At 36.3% G+C, this 20,189-nt stretch overlaps 6 protein-coding genes across 7 annotated transcripts; all 6 read left to right on the plus strand.

Annotated features, from left to right (window-relative positions):
• Window positions 1-1,028: 1,028 nt before the first annotated feature.
• LSM04_000658 (FYVE zinc finger) lies at window positions 1,029-4,256 on the plus strand (the record flags this gene model as incomplete). Its single annotated transcript, XM_067337327.1, has 1 exon — window positions 1,029-4,256. One exon carries the CDS (start codon window positions 1,029-1,031, stop codon window positions 4,254-4,256), a length of 3,228 nt encoding a protein of 1,075 aa, XP_067189579.1.
• Window positions 4,257-7,931: 3,675 nt separating this feature from the next.
• Window positions 7,932-8,831, plus strand: LSM04_000334 (uncharacterized protein; the record flags this gene model as incomplete). The annotated part of the gene is made up of 1 exon (XM_067337328.1): window positions 7,932-8,831. The coding sequence occupies one exon, from the start codon at window positions 7,932-7,934 to the stop codon at window positions 8,829-8,831; it is 900 nt and encodes a 299-aa protein (XP_067189569.1).
• A 58-nt stretch (window positions 8,832-8,889) lies between these two features.
• LSM04_004668 (uncharacterized protein) lies at window positions 8,890-10,077 on the plus strand (the record flags this gene model as incomplete). 2 transcript variants are annotated; one of them, XM_067337329.1, is made up of 2 exons in its annotated part: window positions 8,890-9,372; window positions 9,456-9,464. In XM_067337329.1, 2 exons carry the CDS (start codon window positions 8,890-8,892, stop codon window positions 9,462-9,464), a joined length of 492 nt encoding a protein of 163 aa, XP_067189782.1. The 2 variants fall into 2 exon arrangements, with proteins under 2 accessions (XP_067189782.1, XP_067189783.1); XM_067337330.1 differs by having other exon boundaries at window positions 8,890-10,077.
• Window positions 10,078-10,812: 735 nt separating this feature from the next.
• On the plus strand, window positions 10,813-12,765 carry LSM04_002777 (Pseudouridine synthase I; the record flags this gene model as incomplete). Its single annotated transcript, XM_067337331.1, has 1 exon — window positions 10,813-12,765. One exon carries the CDS (start codon window positions 10,813-10,815, stop codon window positions 12,763-12,765), a length of 1,953 nt encoding a protein of 650 aa, XP_067189689.1.
• A 925-nt stretch (window positions 12,766-13,690) lies between these two features.
• On the plus strand, window positions 13,691-15,856 carry LSM04_006659 (uncharacterized protein; the record flags this gene model as incomplete). Its single annotated transcript, XM_067337332.1, has 1 exon — window positions 13,691-15,856. One exon carries the CDS (start codon window positions 13,691-13,693, stop codon window positions 15,854-15,856), a length of 2,166 nt encoding a protein of 721 aa, XP_067189880.1.
• Window positions 15,857-17,348: 1,492 nt separating this feature from the next.
• On the plus strand, window positions 17,349-19,484 carry LSM04_005130 (uncharacterized protein; the record flags this gene model as incomplete). Its single annotated transcript, XM_067337333.1, has 1 exon — window positions 17,349-19,484. One exon carries the CDS (start codon window positions 17,349-17,351, stop codon window positions 19,482-19,484), a length of 2,136 nt encoding a protein of 711 aa, XP_067189809.1.
• Between the last annotated feature and the right edge of the window lie 705 nt (window positions 19,485-20,189).

A 20,189-nucleotide genomic window follows, 5' to 3' on the forward strand; every position in this document is an offset into this window, starting at 1 on the left:
GGGTTTGTTTCTTTATTTATTTATTTTCTTTTTTGATTTTTTTTCTTTCTTATTGTGTTTTTTATCTAATAGGAGTTATTTATGCGTTTGGGTGTACATGTACGTGGCTGTATGTTCAACTGTTACTATTAGTTTTTTTTATTATTAAGGCTATTCTCTTTCTATATCTGTATTTTTTATTATAAATATATATGATTTGTTTCTTTGGTGAGCATTATTATGTCTGTGCATATTAACTTATCCATTAATTTACTTGTTGTTTATCTACTATATTCTTTTTTTTTTCTTTATTTATTCCTTTTGTTCTTTCTTTTGATAATAATACGTATGGCACATTGAATAGCTCTGGGATATAGAAAGAACTGCAAATCAAATATATACAAATCATTCAAGCTCTACAGCAGTAAGAGAACAAGAAAGAAAAAAGAGAAAATCAAGTAGGAGAAAAGGAAAAAAAAGGATTCAATTCATATTTCTCAATCTCTAATACACAAACACTCACAACCAAGAAGAAAAAAAAAAGCAAGAAGCTAAAAAAGAAAAGGAAAAAGAAACAAATAAAAGAAAATAAAAAAACAGGTATTTCTGTGAGTGCAGTACTTCTCAAAAAATAAGAAAAAGGAGCTTTATTGTTTTTTTTTTTTTTACTTGCGTGTTTGTTTGATTTAAATTTTGCCCTCCACACAGCCGTTGAAGTGTTTGTGTGTGTGTGGACCGCTGACTATCAGGCATCCGAAGAGGGAAAAAGAAAAGGAAAAACGTCCAACGAATCGACAAGAACGAAAAACAAAAACAGAGGAAAGAGAGAGAGGGTAAAAAAGAAAAAGAACCAAAAAAGAGAAGAAAAAGAAAGAGAAAATAAACAACAACAACAACAAGAAAGAAACGAAAAACAAACAGGAAACCAACAAGGTAAAAGAAAAGAAGAAAACAAGGAAAGTTATACCGAGTTCACTGAAGTGGGGGAGGCGGGGGAGGAGAGTGTTTCTCTCATTAACTCTTCCTGTATGCCTCCCTCTTCTTCTAGAATGAGTCTATCGACGTCTAGACGATTGTCGCAAAGTAGCAATCCTGGTCTGCAGGAAAATAACCAACGAAAACAACAAGGGGAACAGAAAGAAATGGAAAAAGAGAATTCTTTTCAGCATTTCGGGGGAGAACTCTTAGGTGAGCAGGATATAAACAGAGATATAGAGTTTCCCCGGTGTATGGATGAAAAGCATCATAATCCCATGGCACCAACGGAAGAAAAAAAAGCAAAAGAAAAAGAAAAACAATCACAAGTGGAAAACGATGAATACGGAAAAGAGATAACACGAGAAAAGGAAGAAAGTGAGGGAGAAGAAATAGAAATAATAACGGACTTTATACCCCCAAAAGAAGGAGTACCCTACGTAACGAAAAATGGCATAAAAAGTACAGAAGACCCATATGGCAATAGTGTTCAATGTGAAACTCTTTACCCTGATAATGGCGGGGAGGATGTTATTGAGGTTATGCATGATGTAAAGCATTCTGTTGATATTGTAGGAAAACAACACAAGGGCCACACCAAAGGTTCAGATTGGAAAAAGGAAAAGAAGGAAAACTACAACAATAACAATAACAACAATGGTGATCCCAATAATGATGATGATCCTGCGGATGACCCGCAGCGCCCATCCTCGCCGTTTCTCCTCTTAGACTACGTGGAACGGGGAGGGAAACTTGTGGAGAAGGAATCGGTTGAATTTGTCACGATGAGTCTTGAGATGAAAGTAAAGCAATTAAAGGAGAAACTCGCAGCCCTGCAGGGGCATGAGGAAGAGCGACAGCAGAGAGTCTACAAGGCGTGGCTGAAGAAGCGAAACGGAAAGGCAAAGGAAACCACAGAATCGCAGATAGAGGAAAAACAACAAGAAGAAAAGAACAATAAGAATAAGGAGAAAGAAAGGGAGAAGGGAAACGAAGGAAATTCCCAGTTTCACAAAAAGAGAAGAGGGAGAAAACAATCTCAAGCTGTTGCCACAACAATTAGCACTACACGTAAGTGTTATAACAATAATAATAATAATAATAATAATAATAATAATAATAATAATAATAATAATAATAATAATAATAATAATAATAATAATAGTAATGCCGAGGTGACTTGTGTACAACCGGAAGATGATGTGTTGAGTTGCCGCAGCAGTTTAGCGCAGGCATCCGGAAGGAAAGGAAGTATACAAGAGGGAGATATGGCCTCCTGTATTGCCCTAGACGATTATGAACGTCTCACTACGGTATCTACAAATGTGAGAAAACACCGAACTGCTAGTGTGTTAATATCAGAAGAAGGATCTAATCATCCTGATAGTGTGAAGGGGCAACGCCGCGGCTCACTCTGTACAGTGGCTTCCTATACGGCGAAGAGTTATTCTCCGAGTGAAGAGCGAGGAGACGATGAGGCCGATCGGCGATTAATTGCAGAGGTTGCCAATAATAATAATAATAATAATAATAATAATAATAATAATTGTACAGATACTGCAAGTAAAGCGTATGTGGATGTGACTCATGATGACGATGATGAAGAATTTTTGGAGGAAATCAATGATGGCAGCGAGAATAATAATAATAATAATAATAATAATAATAATAATAATAATAATAATAATAATAATAATGCTAATAATAAGGATGATTTTGAAATTTCTCTTATGTCTGATACTGATAGTTTTGATAATGATGATTGTGATGATGATGACAAACATGGTGTTTTTACTGGTGGAGTCCGACGCGCTGGTTCTCCACTTCTCGTAACGGTCCCAATGGATGGTGTGAGTATGTTAGAATTGGTAATGGACAAGAAACACGAAGCCGCCAGACGTGCATTTCGCAAAAAAGAATGTGCGTTAATTCGACGTATACAACGTGCGGAGGTGGAGTTGTTATTACTACGCCGCAAACAACGGTGTGGTGGTTTGTGCGATTGGCAGAGCAGCGATGCGGTGACACACTGTTCACACTGCAGAAAACCATTCAGTTTTACTGTGCGTAAACACCATTGTCGACGATGTGGACGTGTGTTGTGTAATGATTGCTGTTCACATGTTGGGGGAGATTTATACTACGCCACCACACCGCGAAGAGGGAGTCGTAGAAGTAGGAGTAGTAGCAGTAATAGTAATAATAGTAGTAATAGTAATAATAATAGTAATAGTAATAGTAGTAGTAATAGTAATAGTAATATTGCGGCTACTGTTATTGCGACTGCTACGAACAACAGTCATAATAGGGGCAGAAGCGGCAGCACTGTTGGTATTAGTAGTAGTCATAACAATAACAATAATAATGGTTATCATAAGAAGAAGAGTAAGAAGAATAAGGAGAAGGATAATAATAATAATAATAATAATAATAATAATAATAATAATAATAATAACAGTATGGGTCCTTCACATCGTGGTGAGATGTGGATGTTTGACACATGTGAGCTCACAGATGACACTTACAAGAAACACATTGGCGGTATTTCTGTACATTGGGGAACAGCAACAACAAATACTACTAATACTACTACAGCAGCAACTGTGATATCAACAATTCCCTCATCCTCATCAGCAACAACAGCAACAACAACAACAACAACAACAACAGGAGGAGGAGGAGGAAGTGTGGTATTACCATTATTAACACCAGATGGAAGTAACGAATATCACAAATTACGATGTGGACGGGGTGGATTAAAGGTCCGCACAACGCCGTGGTATCGTATTTGTCAACGCTGCCATCATGTCTGTTTACGTGCACGAGAAGAGAAGGACTACAGTGAGTTTTTGTTTGACGGCCGCCGCCGCTACCACGCGCTGCGGGAGGATGAGCGGCGATTGTTGAATTTCAACACATCGTGGGAGGCGCGGTGTGCGCAGTTGAATGTTGGGGTGCATTATGTGATGGAGTGGACGACGAGTAGTGCGAAGGATGGGATTAAATCGGTGTTTGAATGGGTTTGCAATGCCCATCAACTCGTAAGGGATAATAGTAATAGTAATAAGAATAATAACAATAATAATAATAATAATAATAATAATAATAATAATAATGGGAATAGTGTACCGGATGATATGTTTTCTCTCACCTCCTTCGCTATGGGGGGCCATCATGATAATGATAATGCTATTGCTCATCAAAATAATATGAATATGAATATGAATGATGATTATGATTATGACGATGGCGATTATGATGAAAGTACTGTTGGCCCTCGTTTGGATTCTCTTAAGAAGTAAAACGTCTTTCTTTTTCGTGTTTGTTATTCCTCTCACTCTGTAGAGAGAAAATAAAGAATACTGTTGTGTGGTTCAGTAAAGAGTTACTTCTCCTTCTGCTTGGCAAATGTAAAGCGATTGTTGTTATTTAGTTTTATTTCTAAATTTTTGCTTTTCTTTTCTTCTCTCTTTGTTAATGGGAGAAAAGTAATGAGGATGACTACACTGCTATTGGAAAATTGGGGAGAGAGTGTGTGTTTTGTGTACAGAGAAGAGAAGAGAAAAGAAAAGAAAATAGTCTTAACAGTATGTTGTTGTGTATATATATATATATATATATATATATATATATATATATATATATATGATCTCTTTGGAAATCATACAACTTATTCAAACACTGAAAAAGAAAAAAGAAAATTTTCTTTTTAAAGGAAGAAGAAGAGAAAAAGAATTGAAGAAAAAGTGGCAAAAAGGATAAACGTTCTCTGTCTATCCATTTCTCTCTTTATTTATCTTTTTCTGTGTGTGTATCTGGTGTCTATACTCAATACAGTGCAAATAAAGAAGATATGGGTTTAGTGCATTGCATTAATTATTATTATTATTATATACAGCATGTACCATTTGTCACAAATAAATGCACACGTATGGATGAATGCCCCTTTTCTACGAAAGAAAAGAGTGAAGAGTTGTAATGAAGATATTAAGGAATAAAAAAGGAAGGAAAATGAATACTTCATTTAGAAACGAAAACTTCCATTATATATATATATATATATATATATATATATACATATATATGTATTGATAATGGGATTTTTCCCTTTTCTTTTTTTATCCTCTTATCCATTTTTTTTTTTCGCTCATTTATATTCAATTACATTAAGAAAGGATACTTGTATTGCTCTGAGAGTTTTTTATTTATTATTTTGCTTGTTGTCTTTGTGTAAATGATATCTTTTCGGCTCAGTTTACGTTTATACTGATTTGCCTCCCTATTGACTGTGGAGACAGAGAGACAGAGAAATAAAGTAAAAAAAGGATTCTTCGGTGCTTATTTCAGTGTTTAAGCGATATGCGTCTGGGAGTAGAGAGAAAGTTTTCTTTTTCTTCTTTGGTGGTTGTACACATTGCTGTTACCTGCTTTCATGAAGTGCATAATAAAAGAAAAAAGAAAAAGAACAGTGTGTAATAAACGAAGGGGGAAAAAAAAGAAAATGATAGTGGAGAGTAGAGAAACCTTTTTTATTTATTTATTTATCATTTCATTCTTTTTTCTTTGTTTTCTCCTGTTTGCATTACTAATACTAGTAATATATATATATATATATATATATATATATATATATATATATATATACCTTCTTTAAGTGAAACAAATCACATTATAATTATTCATGTAACGGTGTGTGCACTCTTATGTGATGGTGTTCATTTCGTTTTTTTTTTTCTTTTTTACTTTTGTTTTTACGCTCCGTCTTATCCAGTTTAGTTCTTTTTTTTTTCAGTTAATGTTTTCTTAATCCATCTTTTTTGTTTGTTTGTTTGTTTGTTTGTTTTTTTGCGACGTTACATCTATTTGTGTTCCAATCACTTCTCCTCTTTATTATTATTATTACTGTTGATATTTCAGTTTTTTTTTTGTTCTATTTGCTGATACGCGACGTTGGTATTCACTTTCTTTTATTTCTGCTATCTCTCGTGCTACACCTTTATATGAATATTTAACTTTGTTAAATCATATACGCTTTACAGACATACATGTATGTACAGAGCTTTACTTTCTTTTTTTTCTTTTTTTGTTATTTCTGTTTTCTTTCAATTTTTTATTTCTTTTTCGGTCTAATCTTCTCTCAGTAAATATATATTTATATTTATATATATATTTATGTATATTTACTAGTCTCATGGGGTTCAATTGAGAGAGAAGAGAGAAGAAACGACTAAACGTTTATATTAATACACAAAATAGCAAATAAAAATCGCAACGACATTTAAAAAGAAAAAGATGAGATGAGAAACAGTGATGAATTCATGAGATTTCTTTATTTCTTTATTGCTGTTGTTATCATCATTATTGCTATTACTATTATTATTATTATTATTATTATTATTATTATTATTATTATTATTATTATTATTGTATTGGCCCAGTGAGGGCGAATATAATTGAAGTCCATAAAAATAGAAAATAAAAAAAGGAAGAAATTGAAATTAAAATGAATTAAAATCTTTTTTGTTTTTTTTTCTTTTTTTTCATTATCTCTATTGACTGCTGTTATTATTTTTGTTGTATTTCCCTTTTGGTGTGAACTTTTTGCAAACACGCATTATGTAATAAATGAACGTTGGGAGAATGAAGTGAACAAAAAAAAGAAAGAAAACGAAAAGAAAAAAGAAACAAAAAGGAAAACGGTGAAATTACGAGGATTTTAATTCCAGTTCTGGAGTCTTTATTTATTTATTATTATTATTATTATTATTATTATTATTATTATTATTATTATTATATTTTGTTTTTTTTTTTCGCATTTATTCTCTTTTTTTCTCGTTTTTTTTTTTGTGATAAATGGGAGAAATGAATATGTGAAGTGCAGTAAAAAAAAGGGGAAAAAGTGATGAAAGTCACTTTTTTAATGTTTTGCTTCTTTCTTTCTTTATCACTTGAGTAATGAGAAGTAAAAGAGCGTATCTTCTCTCTTTTTGTTTTTTGTTTTCTTTTCAGTTTTGCTGGCGTCTAATGATGCGATTGTTTTTTTTTTCTTCCCCTCTATGTGTTTCATCTCTTTTTTTCCTTTTTTTCTTTCCATGTCGAAGTTTCTCTTTAATCTATCCAGACAGCATTCTTTCTTTTTGCTGTTATGGTTGCTTCAGTTTATTGTTTATTTCATATATATATCTATATATATACTTATATTTATATGAGTATCTATGTGTGTGTGTTTGTTTCTGTTATTTTACCTGTATTCCCAGTCGAAATGTGATAATATTTCTTCTCTCCTATTTTGGGGGAGGTGTTTATTGCTCTTTCTCTGTTCATCTATATTATTATTATTATTGTGTATGACTACTGTTATTCTTATATATATATATATATATATATATATATATATATTAGTTTCTTTCTTTTTATTTATTTACTATATAACCTATATACTTATTAAGTAAAGAGAAGAGAAGTATTCAAGCAAGTCCCCACATCGCCTACTGTGGTAGAGGAAGGACAACACACCAATACAAAAGAAGAAAAAAAACTAAATAAATATAATAACAATAATAATAATAATAATAATAATAATAATAATAATAATAATAATAATAATAATAATAATAAAGTATTCCTTGAAGTTTATTATTATTATTATTATTATTATTATTTTCTTCTTCTTTGTGTTATTCTTGTTGGGTTTACATTTTCTTTGTGATTAATATAGCGGAAGAACGAAGAGAAGTAAAACCACAAGAAAACAATAAAAAAAAAGAAAGGCGATAACTGAGAGCGAAAAGAGAGATATAGATTCATAGGAAATATTGTACGATAACAACAACCACACAAACAAACGAAAAGAAAGTAAGAAAGAAAAGGTATCTAAACCAATAAAAAAAAAGGAAAAAGAAATCGAGAAAAGTGGTATAATACACACAAACAGAAACAAACAAAGAAATATATATTTATATATATTATTTCGATAAATGTCTGCGGCCTTTCTCATTTCCGCTTCTTACGATAAACAGATACGCTTCTGGGATGGCGCCTCCGGCCGCACCGTCCGCTGTTTCTCCTTTCAGGACTCGCAAGTAAACGCCCTGTGGCTCATTCCAGACACAACTTATCTCGTCGTGGCGGGATTTGGTGTTTTACGTGTCTATGATATTGGCGCCTCCACTAATAATAATAATAATAATAATACAGGAGGAGGAGTGGGAACACAGGCCCCACCGTTGTTTTCGTCGTATGAGAATTCCTCTGCGATGAATATGACGAGTCTTGGCAGTTTTCCCCTCCGCTCGCTAAAGGCCGGCGATCCGCTCTTTGGGCAGTCGACGGAGGGATCCAACAGCAGTTTATTTAACGCCACCGTCGACTTATGTGCGACGCAGCGGCCACACGGCGAGGAGTACTCGACGAGCGAGGAATTATTAACGGTGTTGTATGCGACTTCAGAGGATGGGCATATTCGGTTTTTTAGTGTAAACTCCGCCACAAAGTTAAAACTATTGCGAGATATTACAACAGGGGCGGCGATTACGTGTAGTGCACTATCGCCTGATCGACAAACACTACTTACGGGATCGCAAATTGGGCGAGTTTCGGTTTGGCATTTACCAACTATTATAGCTGTAGCCACACAACAACTGGACGTTTCTGCAGAAATGTCATTTGGTCATATGCCATTGCAGGAAATTACATTTGATTCAGACTACACCGCTATTCGAAGTATCGCTATTGAACCACTTGCACGTTGGGCAGTAGCGGCAACAAATGCAGGGAAATTACACTTTTTACGTTTTGAAGGAGAATCTAATAAATCTTTTTTAAACTCAAAGAGTGTGAATAATAATAATAATAATAATAATAATAATAATAAATAATAATAATAATAATAATAATAATAAGACGTCATCATCATTGGTTGAAGAAGAAACAACAATGGATCCGCAAGGCGTTGACTCTAGCGCTGCTGCTGCTACTGGAAGTTGTGAAACAACAACGGGATCTGGTGGAGTGAAAACTTCTATTCCCAATGGTAGTTGTCTACAACCTGAAAGTGTCTATCGTTCCGCACTCGTAAGTAATGAGATGGGAAGTAGTGTGTTAAAGGGCAATGTACTAGGTTCACCTTTTGTGGGTCATAATAGAGAATCACCTGGTGCTAGTGCTGGTGTGAGTGCGGCTGGTGCACTTGCAGGCAGTTTAGATCCTAGTAGTCTGCAAGTAACCGTATCACCTGGTAAAAGTGAGGCATTACTGCGAAATGAAACTCCCACGAATTCCTTATCCCAAATGTCACCCCTTAGACAACAGTTTTATATGAAAGTTTTTCACTCCCTTCAGGCACACTATAAATATATTCTAAAGGTAGCTATATCTCCCAATACAGATATATTGGTAACCTGCTGTGCCGATTACACCGTTGGACGCTTTCTCATTCCCCCCGAACTTCAACAAGGGGATCAACTGAAGTTAACTCAACGTGACGATATTGGACTATCGAGCAGTCATGAAAGTGATACCGCGGCTTCTACTACTATGCTGATTGACTCTTATCCCGTAGAGGCAATCGCCTCCAATTCCACAGCACGTGAGGAGAAAATACAAGAAGCCAACAATACACAGGCATTATTACATCCTGTAAAGAGTGCGACAACGCAGGCTACTGCATCAGAGAAACCCGAAAGTACGGCGGAGGTTCCACCAACAACAGATGCCAGTAGTGATATGGCAGAACTACAAAAAACGAATACGACTGTAGTGGATGCCGCATGTACGCAGCCAGCAGAAGGAGCGGCAAGTGTGCGAGCCGCAGATGTCCCGGATGCCTCCTCACAGTTATTCTCTGTAATACCGTCTGTAAGTATGGAGGGGCACACACACTCGCATCCCGCTCGCGTATTGCAATTTAGATCGCTTGAGCCAATGAGAGGACATACACGATGGGTGTGGGATTGTGTCTTCAGTGATTGCGGACGTTTTCTCTTTACGGCGAGTAGTGATCAAAGTCTGCGTATGTGGACAGGTTTACTCGCCGATCGTGTGCATTCTACCTGCTATATTGGACACACAAAACCAGTCGTATGTTGTATATTGTACTATGAAAAGAAACGAAACCAATTTTGATTCGGATTAAAAGTATAAATAGAGAGAGAGAGAGAGAGAGAAAGGGGATGAGGAAAAAGGAAATAAGGTATGTGTGTGTGTTAGTTGAATACATAATAACACAGTGATGATGAAAGAAGAAGAGGAAAAGGAAATAATGTACCAGATGGAAGCAATATCAAACAAGGAAAGGAAAGAAAAATGAGATAGGAAAGAAATCACCACTGATATTACTAGATTGAATAAGCGAAGCAAAGAGAAAGAAAAGGAAAAAAAATTCAAAAAATAACGTGCGATTGTATGTTGGAATATGCTGTTATCTCTATTCCAAGTAAATCTTTGAGAGAGGTAATTTGTCTCGCTTGTTAAAGTGATTCTCTTGGGTTTACACCAAAACAAAGTGCGTTTGTCTCTTTCTTTCTGGAAGGTTTTAAAATATTATTCGTTTCTGGATTTTTCTTTAGTGCGACAATTTTGATTTGCGTTAAAAACTCTCTGTTGATTTCTTTTTTTTTTTTTGCTGTTAAATCAACGTTTTATGTCAAGAGAAGACATGAAGATACAAAGAAAAAAAAAGGGTTATCAGTCTGTGTCTTTTTTTTTAATGTCTGTCTATTTTCAAATAAATTAATATATAAAGAAAGAGAGAGAGGAACGAGTGCTACATTTAATTCTTTTTCTTTTTTTTCATTGATATTGTAAAGTTAACAAGAAAAAAGGAAGAGAACAGAGGGTGATTTAAAATCTGCATATTAAATGTGGACTCTAAATGGTTGTTCTCGTTTGCGATCACTGTCACTTACGACACCATTGGTGCGTGTAGTCTCTTTAAGAGGAAATACACATCATCATCATCATCATTTATTGTATATGCATTCTATACCGATAACGAGCAGTTTTCGTTTTTTCCGTAATAATTCAAAGGATGGAGGAATAGATGATTATGGTAATAATAATAATAATAATAATAATAACAATAATGATGATTATTATTATGGTGAGAAGAACAAGAAGAAGGAAAATATATTTGAAGTGGAACACGTAGAGGGAGAGTCTATTTCTGTGGATAATGCATCGCATAGACACCGTTGGTTTAATAATGACGAAGAAGCGAAACAACAACGAGCTGTTAATGATGCTATTACCCGACTTTTTCAAGATGATAGAAAACGTCAATTACTGCGAGAAAAGCCTGGAAGAACAATAGGAGCTCAAACAACTACTACGGTTATTACAACTGTACCAGAAGAGGGAGGCGATAAGGAAGAGGAAGATGAAGATTTTGGAAATAAATTATATATGTTACAAACTGGAGATGAAGCTACTACTACGACGTGTCTTGCCAGTGTGGAAACTGTGGAGCAAGAATTATTAGATGATGCCTTTTTGTATTTTCCTCCAGCAGGAGATGTGGATGGAAACGCCATAACAGATCCTGCAGGGGAACCGTATGTGCCAGGACAACAAATCATTCCACCTGGAAGTACTCGTTATCGTGTGGATGTGCAATATCAGGGAAATGACTTTGATGGATGGTGGAAAAGTACCAAACGTCAATCATATAGACGTGAAATGGCACCTGATGGAAGTATAAGACAAGTTCCACTTCATGTCACTCATACAAGTGAAGGAGAAAACCCTGCAAACTCCTCCTTTTCTGGTGAAACCATGAGTAGTCGATATCATGCTAGAACGGTATTAGAAGAGGCATTAGCCGTAGCATTAGATGTGGATAGTGTAAAAGTAGTTGCAAGTGTTATACCAGAAGTTGGAGTTTCCGTGCGTCGTTTATCTTGTCATGTGGATGTACCAAGTCATATAACACTTCAGCCGCGTACTATAATTCAACGTGCCACTATGTGGTTAGAGAAGCGACAACAACCTCTTGCTATTCTATCTTGTCAGCGTTGTAAGAATCAAGACTTCCATGCTCGTCATAGTGGACTTCGCCGTGTTTATGTGTATCGCATTCTTAATCGTGTGGCGCCGCCTCTCTTTGATGCTGGACTGCAGTGGCATGTTGATCGTTATTTAGATGTTAATCGCATGCAGCGGTTTGCAAAGGCATTGCAGGGCACAATGGATTACGGTTATTTTGCAGATCCAAAAATGGCAAATGCCTTACGGCGGGCCGCAGTAAGTTCCGGTGGTCTCGCCACTGGAGCGGCTGTGAGTGAACATTATCGACCCACCGCCACTGGCGAATCCCCGCGGGAAACACGTGGAAAAGCACCCAAAGTGCTGTTCGAAAAAGGCCCAAGTAATTTAGATCGTGCAGGGGCACTTCCCACATTTAATAAATACGGTCAACGTGTGGTTCAGCCAGGGGCACATCCACGGGAGTATTATCGGGCCGCCACAAATTTGCCCACCATTCGCACCATTGATCGCCTAGATGTGGTGCGACAAGAGGATGAGGTGTTGATTTGGTTTATCGGCCAGTCGTTTCTGCGGCATCAGATTCGCAATATGGTGAGTGTGTTAAAAGCCGCCGGTCATGGACTGTGGGATGAATTGGAATTACAACAGGCGATACAAAGCGGGTTTGAACCCTCACGGCGGCGGTTTAAACGGGAACGACTCCCACCAGCGCCGGTGTATGGACTCACACTGTGGGATGTGGAGTATCCAGAACAGCACCGTGGGGATTATGTGCCTTTTGTGGATTCTGGGCCGTTTGAGGAAGTAAATATTGCACGTGATATTTAAAACACTGAATTTGTTTTTATTTATTTTTATTTTTCTCTAACGTGTTTATACATTTATTAATAATATTAATATTATTTGGTTGCCATTGTGGCTATTGATATATGTGTGTGCTTTCTTTTTCTATAGATGGTTTAAATAAAAATATGCTTTATTTATTTATTTTTCTTCCCTTTTTTTTTTTTTTGCTCCATATTGTAATAAAGAAGTATAAGAAGAAAAGCTACATCAGCACCCCAATTTACCACCACAACCATCACCACCACCAGTTTCTTTTTTTTTTCTACCACTGCTGTGCGTGAGTGAGTGACTGAGTGTACAGGTGTGTTTGTGTGTGAGCTTCGCTTTTTTTTTTCACTCTCCTCACGTCTGAAGAGAGAAGAACAATATTTCTGAGAGCAAGGATATAGTAAGGAAAAGAAAATACGTATAAAATAGTATATATATATATATATATATATATATATATATATCACTCTTATTTATCTGTAATAAGCAGAGAAACTACTGACGACCATATCTGCACATACATTATACGTACATACGTATATTCATCGTCTACTCTTTCCCTTGCGAGAAAGAGAAAACACACACACACACACAAGAAAAGATAAATAGAAGGAGAGTGAATTTGAGAAATATATATTTCTTATCTGCTAGGTCATTTTAATAAATAGTGATAGAAGCAGTAATAGCGTTAGTTACGGCAGTTAACCCGAACGCTTCGTTTCTGTTTCTTTTGTTTGTTTGTTTGTTTGTTTATTTTTCGTATTGCATTCTCCGTCGAATCATTCTTTCACAAATTCATACATACATTGATTCATACATTCATACGTCCAAACATATAAATATATACATAGATACAAACATACGCATACAATAATAACACTAATACTATAAATATATAAATACACACATATCTAAACGTATGTTCCGTTGTGCCAGGCGATTGTTATTGGTCTCTGCTTTAAATGGAGCCGTACCTCCTGCCCTTTTTCGTCCCGCGTACAACACCAGCAATCTCATTCAACTCCTGCAGAAGGCACTTCCCTCCACCGCTAATATGTTAATTATTGATAACACCGGCGGAAGTGTGGAAAGTAATAATGCGGCATCTATTTTACGCTTTTTGATTTCCCACGATCAAGAGGTTGGAAAGCTGCAGGAAAACCCGGAGTTTCATCACCCGCTGCTTGTTTTGGTGCAAACTTCACTTGAAAAAGATGATGCGGAGGCGAATGAGTTGGTGTTAACGGCCGCACTTCAACTGCGGGAACGATTTAAGGGCACAACGGCGATTGTGTTGAATGCGGAACAGTCAGCCGCTGCAAAGTCGGTTCTGCAGAAACAAAAGGGAAATGGAATGATTGTGAAGATTGGAGAAAATGCGGGGAAAAGTCCTGCAGAAGAGAAAGAAAAAGAGAAAGAGAAAGAGATATCTAAAGCCAATGATATCGCTGCATCTAGCCATTCTAAACATGAAGAAGAAAAAATGAAAAAACGAAAAAGTACACCACCTTCAAGGCAAAGTAGAAGAAAGAAAGTGCAAGATGGAAATAACGGAGATGTTTCAACGTCTCTCTCGTACGTTCCACCGCCTGGAGCCGTGCGGACACGAACATCCCCCACACCACTTTCACTGAGTGAAACACGCGAATCCCTGCAGAGAATGTTTCGATCCTCATTGGCAGCCCCATTTAAAATGCCATCGCAGGTTGAAAGAACACTGTTTGCTGGATTTGTGGATAGAGTTCGCTTTGCAGATCTTCTCAATCTTCCTCTCTACGGTGGGGGAGAAGTGTTTGTACTTTATTACCGATTAACAGGCGCCGGGGCTTGTCGTACACCATTAATTACCATCACGCATGCTATTAAGGAAGCCTGTACGCAGCGTGTGAGCAGCAGTGAAATGGATAATGGGGAAACAGAGGAAACTGTAAAAGGACCTGTTCCGGTATTACTACTACTCAGTGCCCCATTTCTTATTGGAGATGATGCCAGTTTACTTCGACAAGAATATCAAAAGAGTCTTCAATCGAATCTTTTAGAAGTTGCAGATGTTACGGTTCTTATGGCTCCTCACTGCTTTAGTGAGAAGAATATTCTCTTTGCACTACGAACGACAGAGGTATCCAATCGTCATAGGACTGATGAAGTACAGGAAACGGAAGCTGAAAGTACTTTTCCCTTTCCAGGTAGATTACGTTCTTATTATAAAGAGGAAGAAGAAGAAAAAAAAAAAGTTGTGCATAATACTGTAAATGAGGAAACTCTACGTTCTATTGTAACAAGTGCACTGGAAGAAGTAGCGCTTCGTCATGAAAAGTCTACGGATCACCTTGTAAGTACACTTAACAAACTCGTAGAGTATTGGTCACGGGAACGTGTTATAGAGTTAATGGAGAGTCTTCAAAATGAACGTGAAGTATTGTTAGATGCCACAAAAGAATTTGCAGATGTTCAACGGCAATTATCTGGTACCAATGAAGTGCTGAAGGAATTAAAAAGTGGTGTACAAAGCATAGAAAAAGAGGTAAAGCATTCGAACAATGGCGCCGGTGTGGATAATGTGGCTTTTACCAAATCTGTTGGTCTATTCGAAAAGCGGCTAAACGAGTCTATCAGTTCTATGCCAACAAAGGAGCAAATGAGTCTTGACTTGCGAGAGGAACTGGAAGATCTGCGGAAAAATCTTCAACGTGATTTGGATCAATCCCTCACGCAGAGACTATTCAGCTTACGTAAGGAGCAACAGAAGGATTTGGAACAAACACTGCAGAAAAGTAAAGGGGCAAACAGTAGTGAAGAAGAAGTAATGGGACGGGTGTTACAGGAACTGCCAAATCGTATTCAACATGCGATGGAAAATGCCTTGCAGGTTTTCACTAAACATTCCGATGAGCGAACATTGTTGGTGTTAAACAAACAACAGGAAATAGTGAACTCGCAGGTAACTGCGTTGTGTGGTAAAATGTGCGAAAAGGTTGAAAAAGGACGGAGAAATTTTGAACGATCTGTGATGAATCTTCTGAAGAAGAAACTTGAACATGGTGGTATTGGTATTAATACCAATAGAGGTAATAGGCGTAAATGAGAAAATATATGAACATGATGATGATGATTGTTAAGTGATATACCAAAATAGAAAAACTGTTACTGCTGACTGTTGTATGTGTGAGAGAAATATACATATATATATATATTAGTTATATATATGAAATACATGTATGTGATTGTGCTTGTGGATGTTTGTGTGTTGGAATGTATGAAAACAGTAATTTAACAATGAGATGAAGAGGATTTGAAGAAATTGTTGAACAAGATAAAAAAAAATAAGAGAAGAGAAGAAAAAAAAAACATAAAGGATAAATAATATAGAACAAGGGTAAGAACATGAATGTATGAATGAATCTTTTTTTAATTCATCAAGTGCAGGAGAGGAAGAAAGAAAACAAAAAAAAAAGAAAATCCAATGAAAACTACAAAATAAAACAAAATAAAAATAAACAAACAAAGGATGATGCTACGCGTTATCTCTGCATCTTTTATTTTCGTTTATGGATGTTTTTCCTCTTCATTGACGGTACTGGAGATTAACTCTGCTGTGTTCACAGTAGTGTTTCTTTTTTTTCTTTTCTTTTCTTCACCTAATGGCACACTACTACATTTATAAATAACTCGCATAGAGATCCTTCTAACAAAATATCAGGACCTGCTGCTTTTTTTTGTTTTGTTGTTCTTCTGTTACTTTTGCTTCTGTGTATCTTTTTTTTTCTTTTTTCTTTAATTAACTTTTTTTGGTCTGCTGTTTGTACCATTTTTTTTTTTTTTCGTCTAGTAGGGATCAAAGAGAAATGGAATGGTGAAAGGGAGGAGGGAAAAAAGGAGGGAGGGACCCGTGAAAGTTCTACTTAGTTAATCAATCTTTTTACTGTATTTTCTTGTTTTTTTTTATTATTGTTACTATTGATGAAGATGATATCGATGCTGTAGCTTGTACTTTCTATTTGAATTGTAATGATGATACCTATTTAGTGTTCGCTTGTAGCTTTGTATTCTGCACGTTTCTATACATTTATATATATATATATATATATATATATATATATATATAGTTGGATACATACCATACAAGCAAACATTCTCTTGGGTATAGGCATAGAGGTTTGATATTTGTTTGCTTTTCTTTTGTTATGTAGGAAACTCTTTTATTAGCGGTATCCAACCGTGTGATACATTTATAGTTGTGTAAGTACTCTCTCAATACACTACATGTATATATATACATTATTTTCTCCTTATTGTTTTTTTGGGAGGTTTGTTGGCTTCTTTTCTTCTTCTTTGCTGTATTCATATTATTCTCTCTCCTCCTTTCTGTTCTTTTTTTTTTTCCTTATATATACCTACAACCTATTTTCTGTATTAGTACGGCTGTGGGGGTGGTGTCTGCGTGTGTAAATATTTCTGCGTGATTGCAATAACAACTGTATTTATATCCGCCAATATTACGTTTGACGTTTCATACATACACACATCCATCTATCTATCTATCTCTCCCTATATATATATATATATATATATTCTGAATGGACTCACCATTAGTGCATGTGTGGATAATTGTGAATCCCATTAGCGGCCACGGCCGTGGTGCTGTACTGCGGCGGCGCATTGAAAAGGCACTAAACAAAAGCTGCTCAATGGCCATCACTCGTGCGCGGACGGCGAGTGAATTGCTGCACCACACAACCGCAGAGAAAACTCTAAAAGAAGACGAAGAAAAGCAAGAAGAATTATTATTAGAGGAAGAAGAAGAAGAAGAGTATGGTGATTTAAATGGGAGTGAGAGTGCGTTTACGGAGTTTGAGTGGAAAGGGGCGGGATTGTGTGTAGATATCATTAGCACAGAAGCAAACATCCGCGGACGTGAAATCGCAGAATACATTACACGGCATGTAGTAACAGCTAAACTGCGGCGATGTATGCGAAATGCCGAAGAACGAAAAATAAGAACCACAACGGATAGTACGACTACTACGATGAACGGTAATACAACTACGAGTCATACTAATACTAGTAATACAGTTACTACGATTGAAGCCTCTGTGTATGGGGAAGAAGAAGAAGAAGATGTGCTTCATGTCTTTGCGGCTATGGGTGGAGATGGTTCTTTAAGTGATGTTGTAAATGGTATGTGTTTTGGTACTATTTCGACATTTCGTGAACTTCTTCCATCTTTGCTGCAGCACAAATTAGAAGAAAAAGAAGAGGAAGAAAATAATAATAATAATAACCACGATTGTTATTCTAGACGTTATTATTGGCAATCCCTTGAGGATAAGTCTATTCTACGACATTTTCTCCCTCCTTTGGTATATATATGTGCGGGAACAGGGGCTGACTTTTCACGACTTAAACTCAGCTGTGGTGATGAGAAGGATTTTTTATCTGTCGTACGCGGAATATATGAAGAGCTTATATCGCTTTCACCATCACAGCCTGTTTCCGAAGTAGATGTAGGCGTTATACATTTGAATGGTGGTCGTGGTGATTATCTTAATATGAATAATGAAGAAGAAGGTGGTAGGGGTTCACGTAATCCCCGCCACTCTATCTATAGCAAAAAGAGTAGTAAAAGCAAGCGGGAATTGTCTGGATTTAAAGTGTATGATGTGGATGTGGGTCGTGTAAATTTCCCACGAAGTGGACGACATTACTTTTTCATTAATGAATGTTCATGTGGAATATCCTGCGATGTTATTGAAAAATCTAATAAGTATAGACGTAAACGATTACTTTCCATGGCGGGTGGAACGGTTATGTTTGCCTTGGCCTCTGTTGCATCAATTGTACAGATGAAACCAAAACCATTTCGTCTCCTTCCACTTCCTGCCGTTGTGGATATACCGTCGAACAGTCAAATTCCACGTTGTGTGAATGGTACACTTCTTCATCCACATAATAAAACAGCAAGTGTTGCGTTTCAAGGTGTAAAAGAGGACTTGGCGTGGTTACATAACCATAAAGGAAACGCTATACTTCCAGAAACAGAACCACTACGTTATGGGGCTAATTACTATCTCTATAATGTAAAAGAGGATAAAAGTGAACCCACACAGAATAATAATCATGAGGATTATGTTTCTGCGATTGATCCAACACGCAATCCATTTTACGCCGAGCATAACAGTCGAGACGCTAAAAAACCAAGTGCGATCCTTAATGCGATTTCCAATTCCAATGCCCATAATGGTTGGATCTGTTTTCCCTCATCTACATTAGTGTTTGGCAATGGACGATGGTTTGGGGGTGGACTGCAAGTTGCCCCGCATGCAAATCCCACAGATGGTCTTTTAAGTGTAACGAATTGGGTGGTGCGAACCTCTCGCTTTCTTTCGCATATTCCATCGATATATACAGGCAAACACACCCATTGGCCAAACACCACTACATGGAATACATCAAGATCTATTGTAGATGTGGATACACGTTCTTGTAACTATTCTCCCTCTGATAGAACTACAAATGCGTTATCATTATCATCATCATCCTCGCAGAAGTTGCAGGGTGAGGCGTTAATGATGTGTTTAGAAACCGACGGTGAACTCAGAGAAGAGTTGCCGTGTATAATTGAGATGTGTGGTATTGTGACATTGCTGGTGCCCATTCGCTCTGAGAAGAGAAGAGAAACGTGGAGTAGAAAGAGTAATGAAAAGGCGGAATAACAAGGAAGGAAGAATAATCGAAAGAAAGCAAGATGGGCGTGAATAGATTTCAGAGCATCTGCAGATAAAAATAGTTGCTGCTAGTAGGCTCTTTTGTGTGGAAGAAAAATGAAAAAAAAGAAAAAGAAAAAAAAACTGACAAGGCGCAGTTAGTCAAATATCATGCAATTAAGGCATCTCTAAGTTTTTTTTTTTTATTTTACAAAAAAATACAAAAGAGAAACGGAGAGAATGGGGGAAGTCGTTATATTTAAATGCGACTGTGTGCGTGTGCATGTGTGTGAATATTTATAACCTACATTGTTTTGAATTCTCTATTGATGGATAAGATTAATAATGCTTGACTCTTAATATCCTCTTTTATTTATTTATTTTTGTTTTACGTATTTTATTTTTATTTCTTTTTGCTACAAAAAGAAAATAGTAGCGCGTTAGATTTTAGAATAACCCGAAGAGTACAGTACAAATTTAATTCACTTTTCTGAAATTATAACATAGACATTTACACACAGAGAGAGAAAACAAGAAGAAAAGTATATCAACTGGTTTCATATTTAGATTTATATATTTTTATACCTTGATAAATAAAGAAACAAAAGAAGAAGAACAACAACAACAACAAAAGAAAGAAAGAAAGAAAGAAAGCACACATTGAACTTCAATTGTTTTGTTTTTTTTCTCTTTGTGTTTGTAGGTTAAACAGAA

Source organism: Trypanosoma melophagium (assembly GCF_022059095.1).
Source record: "Trypanosoma melophagium isolate St. Kilda chromosome Unknown ctg3segment0, whole genome shotgun sequence".
Lineage (NCBI taxonomy): Eukaryota > Euglenozoa > Kinetoplastea > Trypanosomatida > Trypanosomatidae > Trypanosoma > Trypanosoma melophagium.